At 42.8% G+C, this 18,675-nt stretch overlaps 2 protein-coding genes across 2 annotated transcripts; both read left to right on the forward strand.

Moving 5' to 3' along the window:
* Nucleotides 1–429: 429 nt before the first annotated feature.
* Nucleotides 430–18,216, forward strand: LOC139446671 (galactose-3-O-sulfotransferase 2-like). Its single transcript, XM_071227944.1, has 3 exons — nucleotides 430–510; nucleotides 8,135–8,198; nucleotides 16,473–18,216. Exons 1-3 carry the CDS (start codon nucleotides 477–479, stop codon nucleotides 17,701–17,703), a joined length of 1,329 nt encoding a protein of 442 aa, XP_071084045.1. The 5' UTR covers nucleotides 430–476; the 3' UTR covers nucleotides 17,704–18,216.
* LOC139445240 (zinc finger CCCH domain-containing protein 13-like) lies at nucleotides 1,356–3,935 on the forward strand. Its single transcript, XM_071226379.1, has one exon. The coding sequence runs from the start codon at nucleotides 1,356–1,358 to the stop codon at nucleotides 3,933–3,935; it is 2,580 nt and encodes an 859-aa protein (XP_071082480.1).
* Nucleotides 18,217–18,675: the final 459 nt, after the last annotated feature.

Raw genomic sequence — 18,675 nt, forward strand, 5'->3', positions numbered from 1 at the left:
AATAATCAACAGATAGTAATCTATTGGCAAACGTCAATGTCATTGACCCAGGGGATCCATGTGGCACCCATGGAACAATAGATTGTAAAGATTAAGTTCATCTGTTTTATAAATCTTGTATGGCCACCATTTTTGAGTCCATAACTGACTGGCATCGTCATAAGCAATGAATGAATGTGGGTTCGAATCCCGATAGAACTGCACATAAAAAGTACTAGAATGTGTACTTTACTAAGAAAATGTAATCCCAATTGTATGTATAACTGTTACATGTATACAATGTACACGCTTCTTGAAGAAACAGAAGTGTTCGATAAAACTGCTGACGAATAACGATTAGGACAGTGAATTCAACATCTGTTAGCCACATGTCTTCGTGCTACAACCTCAGGCAGATAAATAGACACTGTTGCTCCACATCATGTCCAATTGGGCTACAGCAGCAACGCAATGTTTTGATATTAGTAACGATTGTGATGCAAACAAAAACGGCAAGGTTCAAGTTGCAAGGTAGGTTGGTCCTTCTGTGCGTTCTTGTTATTTTCCTTTTATGTGAGGGTGATGGCCCGCATGTAATAACCTTTCTTCGTCAAATTGAAGACCCGGGTGTCATTTCCCGTATCGGAGAGGTATCCAGCGTATTGTAGTATAGAGGAGAAACACACCCGTACAGCAAGTAAACACGCGGGGGAACACTCAAGAGGGAACACTTGAGTACTTACAGAGAATACAACTGTAGCACGGAGAGGGAACACTACAGTACAAGGGACACGGCTGCAGTGTAGAGAGAAAACACTTCAGTACGAGGGAACACGAGTGTTGTGAAAAGAGGGAACACTTCGGTACAAGGGTACACAACTGTAGTGTAGGGAGTGAACAATTCAGTACAACCACAGAACACGAGTGTAGCACGGAAAGAGAACACTACAGTACAAGGGAACACGACTGTAGTGTAGAGAGAGAACAATTCAGTACGAGGGAACACGAGTGTAGTGTAGAGAGGGAACACGACTAGTGTAGAGAGGGAACACGACAGTAGTGTAGAGAGAGAACACTTCAGCACAAGGGTAAACGAGTGTTGTGAAGAGAGTGAACACTTCAGTACAACCACAGAACACGACTGTTGTGTAGAGAGGGAACACGACTGTAGTGTAGAGAGAGAACACTTCAGTACAAGGGAACAAGACTGTAGTGTAGAGAGGGAACACTTCAGCACAACCACAGAACACGACTGTAGCACAGAGAGAGAACACTTCAGTACAAGGGAACAAGACTGTAGTGTAGGGAGTGAACACTTCAGTACAACCACAGAACACGAATGTAGTGTAGAGAGGGAACACGACTGTAGTGTAGAGATGGAACACGACTGTAGTGTAGAGAGAGAACACTTCAGTACAAGGGTACACGACTGTAGTGTAGAGAGAGAACACGACTGTAGTGTAGAGAGGGAACACTTCAGGACAACCACAGAACACGACTGTAGCACAGAGAGGGAACACCTCAGTACCAGGGTACACGACTGTAGTGTAGAGAGAGAACACGACTGTAGTGTAGAGAGAGAACACTTCAGTACGAGGGAACGAGACTGTAGTGTAGACAGGGAACACTTCAGTACAAGGGAACAAGACTGTAGTGTAGAGAGGGAACACTTCAGGACAACCACAGAACACGACTGTAGTACAGAGAGGGAACACCTCAGTACCAGGGTACACGACTGTAGTGTAGAGAGAGAACACGACTGTAGTGTAGAGAGAGAACACTTCAGTACGAGGGAACGAGACTGTAGTGTAGAGAGGGAACACTTCAGTACAAAGGAACAAGACTGTAGTGTAGAGAGGGAACACTTCAATACAACCACAGAACACGACTGTAGCACAGAGAGAGAACACTTCAGTACAAGGGTACACGACTGTAGTGTAGGGAGTGAACACTTCAGTACAACAACAGAAAACGACTGTAGTGTAGAGAGAGAACACTTCAGTACGAGGGAACGAGACTGTAGTGTAGGGAGTGAACACTTCAGTACAACCACAGAACACGACTGTAGTACAGAGAGAGAACACCTCAGTACAAGGGTACACGACTGTAGTGTAGGGAGTGAACACTTCAGTACAACCACAGAACACGACTGTAGTACAGAGAGAGAACACTTCAGTACAAGGGTACACGACTGTAGTGTAGGGAGTGAACACTTCAGTACAACCACAGAACACGACTGTAGCACAGAGAGGGAACACCTCAGTACAAGGGTACACGACTGTAGGGTAGAGAGGGAACACGACTGTAGTATAGGGAGGGAATACTTCAGTACAACCACAGAACACGACTGTAGCATAGAGAGTGAACACTTCAGTACAAGGGTACACGACTGTAGGGTAGAGAGGGAACACTTCAGTACAAGGGTACACGACTGTAGTGCAGAGAGCGAACACGACTCTAGTATAGGGAGGGAACACTTCAGTACAACCACAGAACACGAATGTAGTGTAGAGAGGGAACACGACTGTAGTGTAGAGATGGAACACGACTGTAGTGTAGAGAGAGAACACTTCAGTACAAGGGTACACGACTGTAGTGTAGAGAGAGAACACGACTGTAGTGTAGAGAGGGAACACTTCAGGACAACCACAGAACACGACTGTAGCACAGAGAGGGAACACCTCAGTACCAGGGTACACGACTGTAGTGTAGAGAGAGAACACGACTGTAGTGTAGAGAGAGAACACTTCAGTACGAGGGAACGAGACTGTAGTGTAGACAGGGAACACTTCAGTACAAGGGAACAAGACTGTAGTGTAGAGAGGGAACACTTCAGGACAACCACAGAACACGACTGTAGTACAGAGAGGGAACACCTCAGTACCAGGGTACACGACTGTAGTGTAGAGAGAGAACACGACTGTAGTGTAGAGAGAGAACACTTCAGTACGAGGGAACGAGACTGTAGTGTAGAGAGGGAACACTTCAGTACAAAGGAACAAGACTGTAGTGTAGAGAGGGAACACTTCAATACAACCACAGAACACGACTGTAGCACAGAGAGAGAACACTTCAGTACAAGGGTACACGACTGTAGTGTAGAGAGGGAACACTTCAGTACAACAACAGAACACGACTGTAGTGTAGAGAGAGAACACTTCAGTACGAGGGAACGAGACTGTAGTGTAGGGAGTGAACACTTCAGTACAACCACAGAACACGACTGTAGTACAGAGAGAGAACACCTCAGTACAAGGGTACACGACTGTAGTGTAGGGAGTGAACACTTCAGTACAACCACAGAACACGACTGTAGTACAGAGAGAGAACACTTCAGTACAAGGGTACACGACTGTAGTGTAGGGAGTGAACACTTCAGTACAACCACAGAACACGACTGTAGCACAGAGAGGGAACACCTCAGTACAAGGGTACACGACTGTAGGGTAGAGAGGGAACACGACTGTAGTATAGGGAGGGAATACTTCAGTACAACCACAGAACACGACTGTAGCATAGAGAGTGAACACTTCAGTACAAGGGTACACGACTGTAGGGTAGAGAGGGAACACTTCAGTACAAGGGTACACGACTGTAGTGCAGAGAGCGAACACGACTCTAGTATAGGGAGGGAATACTTCAGTACAACCACAGAACACGACTGTAGCACAGAGAGTGAACACTTCAGTACAAGGGTACATGACAGTAGGGTAGAGAGGGAACACTTCAGTACAAGGGTACACGAATGTAGTGTAGAGAAGGAACACTTCAGTACAACCATAGAGCACGACTGTAGCACAGAGAGGGAACACTTCAGTACAAGGGTACACGACTGTAGGGTAGAGAGGGTACACGACTGTAGTGCAGAGAGGGTACAAGACTGTAGTGCAGCGAGGGAACACTTCAGTACAACCACAGAACACGACTGTAGCACCGAGAGTGAACACAGAGTGTGAAGACTCTTTCGATTGCGAGACTGAGTTGGTCAACGTTCGAAAAAATGCACATTTGAGTATTCTAGAGGATCGCGGGTTGGTTAGGTGTTGTGAAAAGGGTTTTAACGTCGAGTTCAACATAAGTGAACTTCTATAGCGACGTGCATGCACACTTGTTTTATGTCTGCAATGCATGTACTGGTCCGGGCTTATGTCGGTTTTACAGTACACGCCCACTGAGATACCACGCCACAGTTTAACATGAATACCCAACTCACACAGTATACTGACTCCGAGCCGACCAGTCCTTGTTTTAGGCAGGGAAACAACATGATCGGACCTCTGCCCTTTCTCTCTCCTTGCAGGCGCTCTATCCAGTAAACTGGGGAGGCGGCCTTTTACACTTAAAATATCATTAGTTAATGACATTTTCATCACGACTTAGTAATGCCGACATCACATTATGAAATAATAAGATTTTAATGAAAGATAACGTTTAAAGAACCCGTTAGTTTAATCAATATTACGGAAATTTGCTATTTCGGACATCTCTCTCCTTGCAGGCGCTCTATCCAGTAAACTGGGGAGGCGGCCTTTTACACTTAAAATATCATTAGTTAATGACATTTTCATCACGACTTAGTAATGCCGACATCACATTATGAAATAATAAGATTTTAATGAAAGATAACGTTTAAAGAACCCGTTAGTTTAATCAATATTACGGAAATTTGCTATTTCGGACATCTCTCTCCGTGCAGGCGCTCTATCCAGTAAACTAGGGAGGCGGCCTTTTACACTTAAAATATCATTAGTTAATGACATTTTCATCACGACTTAGTAATGCCGACATCACATTATGAAATAATAAGATTTTAATGAAAGATAACGTTTAAAGAACCCGTTAGTTTAATCAATATTACGGAAATTTGCTATTTCGGACATCTCTCTCCGTGCAGGCGCTCTATCCAGTAAACTGGGGAGGCGGCCTTTTACACGTAAAATATCATTAGTTAATGACATTTTCATCACGACTTAGTAATGCCGACATCACATTATGAAATAATAAGATTTTAATGAAAGATAACGTTTAATGAACCAGTTAGTTTAATCAATATTCCGGAAATTTGCTATTTCGGACATCTCACAGAGAGCGTCACATTCCGGATTAACTGTTGCTCACTGTATGTAGTTTCATACATGTGTTTAAATATATTCAACAACAAAAGTTCCTGTGACACCAATATTTTAGTGTATTTTTCAAACAAGTAAAGCTTGGTTTTCAATATCATAGTACACGTATGGAATCAAGTCACAAAAACGCAGCTACTACAGAAAAGCATGCATTCCATGCAAAAGTTGACTTTTATGAAAGCCCCTTGCATTTCACTACCCACGAATGGATGTAAAAACATGTGCGTTAACGGGATTTCATTGCATTGTTTAGCATCGTGCTGACAACAACCACTAAGAAAAACAACAAAATTACTAAATTATTCAACATTACGAAATGCCGCGCCTGTCCGAAAATGAGCGTCTGCCAGCCATTGGTATGCTTGAAGCAGGATCGAGTCAACGTGATGTTGCAAGACAATTTAACGTCTACAGAAACACCATTTGGTGTTTATGGCAACGTTGGCATCGTATTCACCTCAGCCACAGCGATGGACGGATTCGAGTGTAACGACGTCGAGGTGAACGTTACGTCAATCATTGTGTCATGGAAGAAGATCGGTTCGGGGGCGGCAGCGTTATGGTATAGGGTGGGATTACAGCAAGACAGAGGACCCGTTTGATAGTGGCAGAGGGAAATCTCAATGGACAGCGCCACCGCGACGAGATCATCGGCCCTGCTGTTCTACCGTTTTTGCGTCGTCATGATCCAGGCATTACCTCAACACGACAACGCCCGGCCTCATATTGCTCGACTTGTTCGGAGTTCTCTTCAACAAAACAACGTGAATGTCATCCCCTGGCCGTCTCGCTCCCCTGATCTCTCACCAATCGAGCACACGTGGGATGAGATGGATCGGCGCCTTCGACGTCAACCACGTGTTCAACAGACACTCCAGGACCTTGAAATATGCTGCAGCAGATATGGACAGATATCATAAAGGACTTTGTGAGACGCCTGGTCCATTCCATGAGACGAAGATGTGATGCTTGCATCGCAACCAGAGTTGGACACACACGCTTTTGATTTGTAAATTGACATTTTGGCATGTTAATGTTTTTTTAATGAAATTACGCATTTTCTGAAGTCAGTATGGCTAATAAAACCATTTGAATACTTAAAGGAGTCTTTTATCTGTTGCAAACCGAAATTGTTTCAGATTTGGTGAAAAAACATAACTTTGCATTAAATCTTATTCAATGTCACCGGAACTTTTGTTGTTCAGTATACTTTCAGATCTAACAACAGATTTTCTACTGAAATGAAGATATCCACGAGGAGTATTTAAGAAAAAATCTTCCCAACTCAACTATACTAAAAAGCAAAAGAAAGGTTACCATAGATTGATATATGAGAAACCTTATATGTTCAAACACTGGAAGCATACTTTGAGACATATTAAAAAGATGAAACTTGGCAAAACTGGTCACCAAGGTCGAAATTAAAGTGTCAAATGTTCTTAAAGTGAAACACAACACAAGTCTGAGAAAATGGCATCACAAGTCAGTATCTCGTGTGTCCGCCATGTGCATTTGTGACTGACGTGCAACGTCGATACATGAAATGGATGAGGCGGTTGATGAAGGCCATAGGCACTTGAGCCCACACTCTGATGCAGTTCAGCTGCAGTTGTCGGCCTTTATCGGATGTCATTCAGCCGTCTTTGAATCTCGTCCCACAGTTGCTCAATGGGATTTAAATCGGGACTGTTGTTAAGTCTCTTGTTGCTCTCGCAGTGTGGGGCTCGGGCGTTATCATGCTGAAACTCGTGGTTGCGGGGACGTGCCAAATAAGGCATGGCGTGTGGTCTCAAGAGTTGATCAATGTACCGAGCTGCTGTGACACCATTGCCTCTCCCTGGACCAATGACCACAGAGTCGACCCTTTGTGCAAGACCAATTCCATCCCACACCATGATGCTCGGACCATCCCACGAGTCTCTCTCAACAACACAAGCATCCGAATAACGTTCTCCACGGCGCCACCAGACTCTCTCTGCCATCTGGGGCCAATGCTGGTGTTGTGTTGCCCTCTGAAGACGGTCCCGGCGATGACATGGTGTCAGAATGGGTCCTCGGTGTGGCCTGTGACAGTGGAGGTGTCTGCTCGCCAATCGTCGACGCACGGTGTCCGCACTAATGTGTCGCTGGTGTGTCCCAGTGGTCTGTCGAGCGCTGTTTCAGTAGCAGTAACAAAGCGATCTTGAAGATACTGTCGTACAATCTGACGATCCTGGCGTCCGGTGGTGACCCTTGGTCTTCCACTACGTGGTCAGTCATCTGTAGTGTTAGTGGTGTGGTACCGTTGCTGGAGCCTGTATATGATCCTTACGTGGACTTGAAATGCATTGGCTACTTGCCGGGCGGTTTTTCCAGCTTGCAATCGTCCAAGGGATTGGTGTCGCTGATTTCTTGTCAATCTTGGCATGTGGTAGCAATTCAATAACGAATGAATGTTATCCGATCTGGGTGGATTTTCATATGGCAAGAAATGGGGGAACGCATGTGAATTTCAATTTGCACGGAACTCACGTGAATCGGGTTACCATGGCCATGGCGTTTGGGCGATCGGTTTTATTGTCATCTGCTTTGGGGTTTTTTATCACCAAATTTCATTTTTCCGGACAAATTTTAGAAACTTTGACAAAAATTACCCAGATATTTAATGACAGCTTTACATGCAATGTTACGTGGGGTGACTTTTTTGCGGTTCAGTATATAAACGAACAAAAGCAAGGACGAACCACTCATACGTGACACGCAATCTGACCTTTGCTTTAATTGCCAAGGTCAATCAAACGTTTTGTCGGCGTATAATGTTGTTAATGGTACCTCACAACGTTTCAAAATATACATTTGTAATGATGACGCGATACTCATGATACGAGTGAGGTAAAGCGATATAAACTGAGTAATATATTATAAATGAAGACGGTATAAACTTAGCGATTCCAACTTCTTTCATTATTTTAAGTCGACCCTGTCCCTGCAAATCGATGATGTCGTAATCTATCATTAAGAAATGAATGTATTTTTCGTTATTTTAGATCGTGAGGTTAACCCTCCCAGCCACAGTATGCGGTGCTCTAAACGGAAAATGGTTGTCTTCAGGTAGGATCAGAATTTTCTTTGGGATAGTGAGTGAGTGAGTGAGATGGGTTTAATGCCGCTTTTAACAGTATTACAGTTATATCACAGCGTGTCAGCTTAATGTGGGATGAAAGCCCGAAGTGATGCAGGTCTCAGACATTAACCACTTCGGTGAAACCCACGAGCACGGGTATTAGTCTGGTCATTTTGGTCGAAAAAAAGGGCCAACCTCAAGAAAATTGCAACAGAATTAATTCATACTTTATGTTATTTGGTAGCATGTCAGCTTTCAGGAAAAAAAAGTCTACCAAAATCAACTCATGGGAATGACCTTTCTCAAGGTCACAAGACGTAGGCCTATATAATTCGTATTTTCGTATTCTTGGATATTTGTAGGAAGGAAGAGATTGAAATTTATCATAGTTTTCTTTCTAATATAACTAAATTAAAGAACAATCTGGATATACAACTTTTATTTACTTCATAAAAAATATCACAGGGACAATGTTATTCATTATAATAGTTCAAGGTCAAGTTAAGTTAAATGTTGCCATAGATTTTCAAATATTGGAATGAAGTCATACACATTATATTCAAATGTAAGATAATATATCATTTTAAGAACTTAATGTACTAATTGTGGAAGAAATCACCTAATTGTGTGTGTGTGTGTGTGTGGGGGGGGGGGGGGGGGGGGGGGGGGGCGCATTCATACAAAGCCATTAATAATTGTAGCCAGTGACAGTCTGAGGTAACAATGAGCAAGCCTCCAAGCCTCCAACTGAAATATTTGCTACTTTATGTTATTTGGATGCAAGTTTTGACGTTTATATAATTCAAAAGACAATGGATGATTTTGATAAGTCAAGAGTCCTTCAATACAAGTTTTACAATTTCGTACAAGAAATACTATTTTGTCCGTAGAAACGGGGCGTGGCAGAATGTTCCTTAGATTGAGACTCGCGTACGTGGGGAGATGAATATCATATGTTCCAGTATACATGTTTAAGATTTGAAAGAAAATTATTACCAAACTATTGTCGTATAAATCCCAACTTTTATAAACTCCGATTCTCATTTTCAACTACTGATAGTTGAACACTCATTCGTTAAGTAAGTATATTGGTTGCATATTTCAGAAGTTAAATTTTTTGTTGTTGTATAATGCCGCGCTCAGCAATATTGCAGCTATATGACGGCGGCCAGTAAATAATCGAGTCTGGGACAGACAATCCAATGATTGACATCATGAGCATCGATCCACGCAGTGCGGATCGATGACATGCATCAACCAAGTCAGCGATACTGACCACCCGATCCCGTTAGTAGTCGCCTTTTACGGCAAGTATATATGATACTGTGATGTTGTTGTGCTAGATGTAAATAATATAACGTAGCTGTAGTTTCAAAAGATAATCCAGTAATAAAACACTTACAGAACAATAATCATCTTTAATGTCAATTATATCATGTATGCTATTTCTCATATCACTTTAATACATTGTAATTTGTATGTGTATCATGTTTGGGAGAGGCATTCAGATAAGCAAAATTTGTTTGTTTGCAAACCCCTCCACTTTATGGAAATAAATCTGTTAATATCATAAAGAACTGGAACTTGGTAACGCATGGGTAGTTGGCCGACTATAGTCAATTTTGGTGAAAGGGGCCCCGGCGAAACTCATGTCAGCCGGTTATCTATTTCTGTCGCTGATACGCTGAGTGAACACAGGCTAAACTGACTATAGATTCGTTTATTTTAGTGAGCGAATCTATTCAATTTGAGTATCAGTACAAGATAATCATAGACTATTGCATAGCATAGCAATATGGCAAACGCTCAAGTGAGTGAGTGAGTATGGTTTTACGCCGCTTTTAGCAATATTCCAGTTATATCAAGGCGGGGGACACCTGAGTGAGTGAGTGAGTTGGGTTTGTCGCCGCTTTTGACATTATTCCAGTTATATCACGATGTGTCAGCTTAATGTGGAAGGAAAACCCGAAGTGATGCAGGTCTAAGACGTTTACCTCTTCGGTGAAACCCACGAGCACGGGTATGGTGTTGACACACCTAGAAACGTAATCGGGGCGAACCGGGATTCGAACCCACAATCATAGGTTTCTGGGGTTTCAGCAAATCGCGGCGCCTTAGACGATTTGGCCACCCATGCCCCCAAGAGCAATCTCATTAAAATCAGATCTTAGTTCTCGCTACCGCTATACAAAGGACTGACGACATCCCATTACGGGTCACGTGAGAGCGACCTTTCTCGAATTTTGACCGACCAATGAAATGACTGACAAGAAAACGACATTAGCCGATCAGAAGGCAGCTTTGTCGAGCTTAACGACACTAGTTTCAAACTGGCGACTACGCTTCGAAACATATTTTGACGTATTCTCGATTTTAAAAAAAACTGATCAGAATATTTCGTGGTTGCATGATTAGAAAACACTTTCCGACTGTCCCTTTCCTGATCTATGAAGCGACGCTCTGATTGGTCGGATGAAAGGTCGTTCTGACGCGACTCCTAATGGGATGTCCTCAGATCTTTGTTTGGCGGTAGCGAGTACAAAGATTTCATTTTAATGAGATTGCCCCGAGGGACACCAGAAATGGGCTTCACGCTTTGCACCCATGTGGGGAATCGAACCTGCGCCTTCGGCGAATAAACACACAAGTGCCTCGCTGTATTACAAACAATCTTTGGGGACAGAATTTGGTCTACTCCTGCTACAAATTTAGTTTCAAGTCAAGAAACGGAGTACAGAATCCACTGGCGCTGTTGTCTGAGATCATGCCGTTCCAGTATGGTAGCCGTAATTCTGAAAGAAGAAAAATGTCTTAGAGTAAAGTTGTTTAAATTCTTATATATTTCAAGTAATTACATCTGCATTTGCTGAATTTTCCTGGTTCCGTTTTTCACCAATTTCCTAGACAAAAAAAAGTTACAAGCCGGTTGAAAGAGTTAATTTTGTGACTTTAAACAATAAAACAAATGCACTCAAGACGAGAAATGTCAATATCGGGTGTTTTAGAAATAGGCAACTTGTTCCGATATCAATATTGTCAAGATTGGTTGTAAAACGTAATGAATCTAATGAATTGCAAATTACGTACGCATTACGCAAATGATTATACATCATGTCACTCATTGGCTTCCATACATTTTTTATTTTATCAAGGAAGGTCCACTTTTCGATTTAATTTTTCACATAATTATGTTTCTAATAATTGTAACAAGATTGGTTGAATTTATAAAAGACAGGAATATGGTTATCGGTCGTGTTTAACACACATGTTCTCTGCTGGTGCGGCCGTAGTTATATAGCAGACGACGTTACACAATTTATGGTTGATGGGCATGTTAGAAGTATATTGGAAGCCAACTGCTATTATTTTCATCATTATTAATTTCATTTTTAAATAAATGTGTATTTGTCAACTTACCATGAAATAATACGGCTCCGTTATCGTTGTTTTTTTCTGAATATTTTCCAAGGCATTAGCAGGATCACTACGAATTATCTCCCTTTGAGAGCTCTTCTTGATGTACGGTGAACCGTAGATGCCATATTCTCCTCGTTGGTTTTGATCTTTTCTGATGCGGGAATTAACCATTTTCCCGAAGGTTGATTTTGGTAGACTTTTTTATACAAACTCAAATACATTCAATAAAAAGGAAACAGTCGTAAAATATTCTGTTGCAATTTTCTTGAGGTTAAATTACAAAATGACCAGACTATATGGTGCTGACAAAGCTAGAAACACAATTTGGGCGAACGGGGATTCGAACCCATAGTCATAGGTTTCTGGCGTATACAAGGGACGCAACTCTGCACAGCGAATCACGGCGCCTAAGACGAATGGGCCACCCGTGCCCACTTTTTTTAATGTAAGAGACGGTTGGTGAAAAAGAGAAATTTCATCCACAATAATCATTTAATTTTGCATTACATAATTCAGTTTTTAACAAACAAGAAATAATGAGAATAATTGACGTGCTGAGTTGGGCTGTTTTTTAAAATATCAGTATTCGTGACATTCGGAATGTGTTTTCTTAACATGCAACTTCACAAAGGTGAACACAGGTATTCCGACCGAGGGTATTCCGTTATGAGTTCCGTCGAAATCACACTCGGTTCAATGGGGTAAACATTTGAACAGAAGTGACTTTCCATAGCCCATATTGTCAGACAATCACGGTCATCCAGTTTTAAAATTTTGAATGGAGAACTGTGTGAAATATTTTCCAAAGCGTAGTCTGGAATGGAAGTCGCCAGTTTGAATCTAGTGCCGTATAGCACGAGAAAGCTGCTTTCCGATTGTCAAATTTCTTTTGTAGACTTCTTGTTATATAGTCATGTCATTGGTCGGTCAAGTTCGCGAAAGGTTGTTCTGACATGGCCTGAAATGTGATTAGATCTATGCATAACAACCACCCTTCAACAGAATAAACAGTCGTGATCTTGGAACTATAGTCGAAATCTTTGTTTCTGCCTGGATTAAGTACGTCCCCAGCACTTACTTCCATGAAAGTAAGGAGTAAATTGGGTCGGGATGTTGACGGTTATGCCATACCCTGATGGCACGTGAGGTTGCTCATATCCACCTCTGGCTTCTGTGGCCCAGTATCGATAACTAAGATTGTATCACTGGAACATTTGCTAAATACAGCGTGAAACAACATTCACTCAACTCGCTATATCATACATTGTATTTGTCAAACTCGTTCTCGTAGTCTCAACTGATAATGTCCTGTTGTCAGTGCGATGTTTACCCCATTTTCGTTTGACAATGACCTGGAACCTGTAAGACAGCGACCTGAAGTGCATCAGAGAGTGACCTATTGTCTCATCAGACAATGGTCTGGTGTCAGTCAGACAATGACCTAATGTTCACCAGAGACTGACCTGGTGTCAGTCAGACAATGACCTCATGTTCGCTAGAGACTGATCTGGTGTCAGTCAGAAAATGACCTAATGTTCACCAGACTGACCTGGTGTCAGTCAGACAATGCCCTCATGTTCACCAGAGACTGATCTGGTGTCAGTCAGACTATGACCTCATGTTCACCAGAGACTGACCTGGTGTCAGTCAGACAATGACCACATGTTCACCAGAGACTGACCTGGTGTCAGTCAGACAATGACCACATGTTCACCAGAGACTGACCTGGTGTCAGTCAGACAATGACCTCATGTTCACCAGAGACTGACCTGATGTCAGTCAGACAATGACCTCATGTTCACCTGAGACTGACCTAGTGTCAGTCAGACAATGACATCATGTTCACCAGAGACTGACCTGGTGTCAGTCAGACAATGACCTCATGTTCACCAGACTGACCTAGTATCAGTCAGACAATGACCTCATGTTCACCAGAGACTGACCTGGTGTCAGTCATACAATGACCTCATGTTCGCTAGAGACTGATCTGGTGTCAGTCAGAAAATGACCTAATGTTCACCAGACTGACCTGGTGTCAGTCAGACAATGCCCTCATGTTCACCAGAGACTGATCTGGTGTCAGTCAGACTATGACCTCATGTTCACCAGAGACTGACCTGGTGTCAGTCAGACAATGACCACATGTTCACCAGAGACTGACCTGGTGTCAGTCAGACAATGACCACATGTTCACCAGAGACTGACCTGGTGTAAGTCAGACAATGACCTCATGTTCACCAGAGACTGACCTGATGTCAGTCAGACAATGACCTCATGTTCACCTGAGACTGTCCTAGTGTCAGTCAGACAATGACATCATGTTCACCAGAGACTGACCTGGTGTCAGTCAGACAATGACCTCATGTTCACCAGACTGACCTAGTATCAGTCAGACAATGACCTCATGTTCACCAGAGACTGACCTGGTGTCAGTCAGACAATGACCTCATGTTCGCTAGAGACTGATCTGGTGTCAGTCAGAAAATGACCTCATGTTCACCAGACTGACCTGGTGTCAGTCAGACAATGCCCTCATGTTCACCAGAGACTGATCTGGTGTCAGTCAGACTATGACCTCATGTTCACCAGAGACTGACCTGGTGTCAGTCAGACAATGACCACATGTTCACCAGACACTGACCTGGTGTCAGTCAGACAATGACCTCATGTTCACCAGAGACTGACCTGGTGTCAGTCAGACAATGACCTCATGTTCACCAGACTGACCTAGTATCAGTCAGACAATGACCTCATGTTCACCAGAGACTGACCTGGTGTCAGTGAGAGTGATGTTGAGCCGATGTTGAGCCGATGTTCGTGAGACTATGACCCGGACCTGTAAGACACCTGAAATGCATCACACAGTGACTTATTGTCTCATTGACCAAATGACTGCCCCAACACGCCCGAAACATTTCGTGTGAACCATGCAATTCCTCCGTGCACGTGGGTAGGGGCAATTTAAAACTTCAGTGAAAGGTTGTCAAACCGCTCTTATCCATTAGTATTGTTGATTTTCATTATCCATAGTAACACGTGTACTCTTTCTACTGTTGCTTCAATGCAGTATCAGATTGAGAATGCGTCTTCTACAGCGTGATGAACGCCTTAGGGCTACTGGCATGCTTCAAACTGATCTGGTGGCATTCAGCGAGAGGTTGCCAATATGTTCAATGTGTTTCCGTCAGTTATATGCAGACTTTAGAACAGGTTTCTGCAAACGCAAAATGTTACAGATCGGCTCCGTACAGGCGCCCTTGGTAAAGAACAAAACCCCAGGATAGGGTAATCAGAAACCAGGCTTTGAGAAACAGAGCCCCCAACACAGCCAATCAAATCGCTGTAAACTTGCGTCAGGCCCCCGGAGGGAAGGTTACTGAAAATACGATTAGAAATCGTCTGCATGCTCGGCGACCGCGTGCCGACGCCAATGTTGTTTAGAACGTAGAATCTAAGGGAATCACCGATGGTCGCGTGAAATGTTTCAGATCAGACTATATTCACCCTGGACCTTCTGGATAGGCGTGGATAGGTCAGGAGGCGTCCAAACGAATGTGATGCGAATGTCAACGTGAGGCGACATGACAGCTTTGGGGACAGGTCTATAATGACATGGGCGGGATCACTACGAACAACAGAACACCACTGCATATTGTCTATGGATTTGGTTGGTTTGTTGTTAAACGCCACACTCAGCAATATTCCAGCTATATGACGGCGGTCTGTAAATTATCGAGTCTAGACCAGACAATTCAGTGATTGATATCATGAGCATCGATCCACGCAAATGGGATCGATGACATGCATCAACCAAGTCAGCGAGCCTGATCCCGTTAGTCGCTCTTACGACAAGCATAGTAACCTTTTACGGCAAGCATGGGTTGCTCAAAACCTATTCTGCACCCGATCCTCACGGGTCTATTGTCAATGGAAGGGTCACTGGACAGTACTACCAAAAGCTGTCAATAGCGGTGCCCTTTAGGCGCCATGCTAGTCCATGCTGACGCCTGAAAACGCTCGTATCTACCGTGCACATATCGTAACTCCAGCAGCAAAACATCACCAGAATGCAATGGCCAGCTATGAGTCCTGACCATTCCCGCATAGATCACGTCTTGGACGTGATCGGGAGACGTGTATGCCAAAGTCAAAGGCCACACGCTACGTTAGCCGAAGTTGGCCAGGCGTTGCGAGAGGAATGGTCAAAACTGGAAAAACTGGAAAATTGATTCGGACCATGCCACGCCGTATAAACGAATGTTTGACTAATCGTGGGGTATGGCCTATTATTGAACAAGTCATCGCAAAGAACACCCCCTTCTTTTCACCCAATACACCGCCAACATGTTCTGTCATTGGCCATGTTACACCAAGGCCTTCCATTTTCTTGTCCATCCATTACCAAAACCTCTTTGTATTTATGAAATCATTCGCTTTTTTTCTCCGCTTTGGAGAGTATAGTTATCCCATACTACTATGTCATCCTTGTATTCCTTGCAGATTCTGAAACCAATGTACCTATAGCTAATCCCATTCGGATAACCAGTAAATGCACCATGTCCAAAAGCATCAGGCAATTCTGGAACTTTGTGAAATGTATCAATCTGAAAGCTAGCTTCGGGACTTCAGCTACATTTCTATACATTAAGGATGTATGCAAAATATCATCCATGTATCGATGTTTTCAAACTGTTTCCGAAAAATAATGAAGCCCAAACCTATATCCAATATCCCACATCCCGAGACAGGAGTATAATAGATCTCTCTGTCTCGTCACCACTTTGTCCTCATAAAGACATGACATAACATGACTGTAAGATGATACGACGTTATCAATGTTTCAGGATGTTTCTCCGAGCTTCCATTGTTGCCGTCATCGTTGTCGTCAGTGTAACCTACGGTAATTTCGGAGAAGCATTTAAAAGGAATATCAACATTCCAACGTCTGACACCAACTGTTATATCCGGAACCAAGGAACCAGTACTATTACACACGGTGCAGCAGCCAGTGAAATTGAAGCCAAACCGAAGAAGATAGCAGAAGATGCCCACCAAGACCATCGTCGATATTCGTCAGAGGTTCGCCATATTGCTTTCTTGAAGGTCCACAAATGTGCCAGTTCCACCATGCTTAATATCTTTTATAGGTTCGGTTATAAAAGGGAACTTAATTTTGTTCTCCCCACTAAAAGTAACTACATTCATATGATTCAACGAAAAGGAGTTATATCACTTGTCCCTCCACCCGCCATGTCCGGGTATGATATTCTTTGCAACCATGTTCGTAGATTCAACAAAAAACAATTCTCTCGTTTCCTTCCACCAGACACAAAGTATATCGCCATAGTTCGAGAACCTTTTAAAAGAATGTACTCGGCGTTTAATTTTTACCGGAACCTTTTACACTATCCGATCTTGAGGCAGGTTGGAGGTTTGGACCCGTTCCAAACCTACCTCGATGATATCGCAGCCTTTGAATCAAAGTGGGGACATAGATCCTTTACTAATAACGCGATGGCAAGGGATTTTGGCTTTCCTACCAAGGACTATAGAAACATTTCAAAGTTCGAAACGTATCTAGAAAAACTTGATCAGCAGTTCCACTTAGTTATGGTGTCGGAGATGTTTTACGAGTCACTGGTGCTCTTGCGTAGGTTACTAAAGTGGTCCATGGAAGATGTGATATTTCTGACAATAAATGCGCATGAACACAAAGCTGTCGCAATGAATGCTAGCTCCGAGGATATCAAACCTTTTCTCGCTCTTGATCGTATTCTGTATGATCATTATCTTACAAGACTTGAGGAACAGATTGTGTCAGAAGGGCCAGATTTTCACAACGAGCTTCAATACTTCAAAGGTTTAAACTCGAAAGTCACGGAGCTTTGTAATGCAAGGAATACCACGACAAAACTGCTGTCATTCGGGGCAAATGACTGGCATGGTGACTTTAACATCACGCTGTATGATTGTGACTTGCTTGGTAAACAGGAGATCATGTTTTTGAATTTAGTACGGCGTGAACAAATTGAACGCGTAAACAAATATGGAGCTAATAAAAGTTACTTCCAATAACAGTTGTCTGGTAATCATTATTTTTTAGTATGTGTAAATATGGTATATTTCTTGAACAGCAGTTCCGAGCTTTTGAAGCCTTGTTGAGGCAGCATTGTGTTTATTTAGTTATTTGATTGGAGGGGTGTTGATATTGAAATGAAACCTAAATTAATATCAAAATTTGATCTACCTACCCAAATGAAGTGGTTGAATAGCGAAAAGAAAATTGAATACAAGTCTAAACTATCTACACACCACAGACTGGATGGCTGTAGTTGGGGTAAGCGGTTTGAGAGTGATTGGAAGTTACTGTGCCAGCGTTTCACAGAAACCTAATCACCGAAAACAATTTATGGACGATTATGCTTCTGTTTCCATTTATTGTTACCCGTGGATATCCTGGGATAGTATAGGCCCCAGTAACTGATGCTTGTCATACGAAGTGACATACAGGATCGGGTGGTCAAGCTTGGTTGGTTGCCTGTTATCGCGCGCACAGGACGCGGAGCATTGCTCAATGGGAGTGAGTGAGTGAGTGAGTGAGTATGGTTTTACGCCGCTTTTAGCAATATTCCAGCAATATCACGGCCGGGGACACCAAAAATGGGCTTCACAATTTGTACCCATGTCGGGAATCGAGCCCGGGTCTTCGGCATGACGAGCGAACGCTTTAACCACTAGGCTTCCCGACCACCCCTCATTACTCAACGATTGGATTGTCTGATCCTGAGTCATTTATGGACAGGATGCCGTTATAGCTTGAATATTGCTGAAAGCAGTGTTAAACAAAACAAAACATTTTCATGTGTAAATTATATTTACTATTTATATTTTCGCTTTCACGGAGTTTGCGATAGTCTGTGATGAAACGTAAGGCAGTAGTTTTGAAAAAAATGTTTGCTTTCGGTTAATATTCTCCCCAGATATAGGTAAGTAAATATATATAACACGGACAGTTGGTATACAAATATTCCGTTTTTGAACAAAAAA

This window comes from Haliotis cracherodii, unplaced genomic scaffold (genome assembly GCF_022045235.1).
Source record: "Haliotis cracherodii isolate W230 unplaced genomic scaffold, xgHalCrac1.p SCAF_6, whole genome shotgun sequence".
Taxonomy (NCBI): domain Eukaryota; kingdom Metazoa; phylum Mollusca; class Gastropoda; order Lepetellida; family Haliotidae; genus Haliotis; species Haliotis cracherodii.

Excerpts from the sequence above, each read along its gene's own strand:
- LOC139446671 (XM_071227944.1), top strand. The coding sequence starts at position 477 with ATGCAAACAAAAACGGCAAGGTTCAAGTTGCAAG. Across the intron at positions 511-8,134 it reads GGCAAGGTTCAAGTTGCAAG|ATCGTGAGGTTAACCCTCCC; the intron begins GTAGGTTGGTCC and ends TCGTTATTTTAG. Across the intron at positions 8,199-16,472 it reads CGGAAAATGGTTGTCTTCAG|GATGTTTCTCCGAGCTTCCA; the intron begins GTAGGATCAGAA and ends TCAATGTTTCAG.
- LOC139445240 (XM_071226379.1), top strand. The coding sequence starts at position 1,356 with ATGGAACACGACTGTAGTGTAGAGAGAGAACACTTCAGTACAAGGGTA.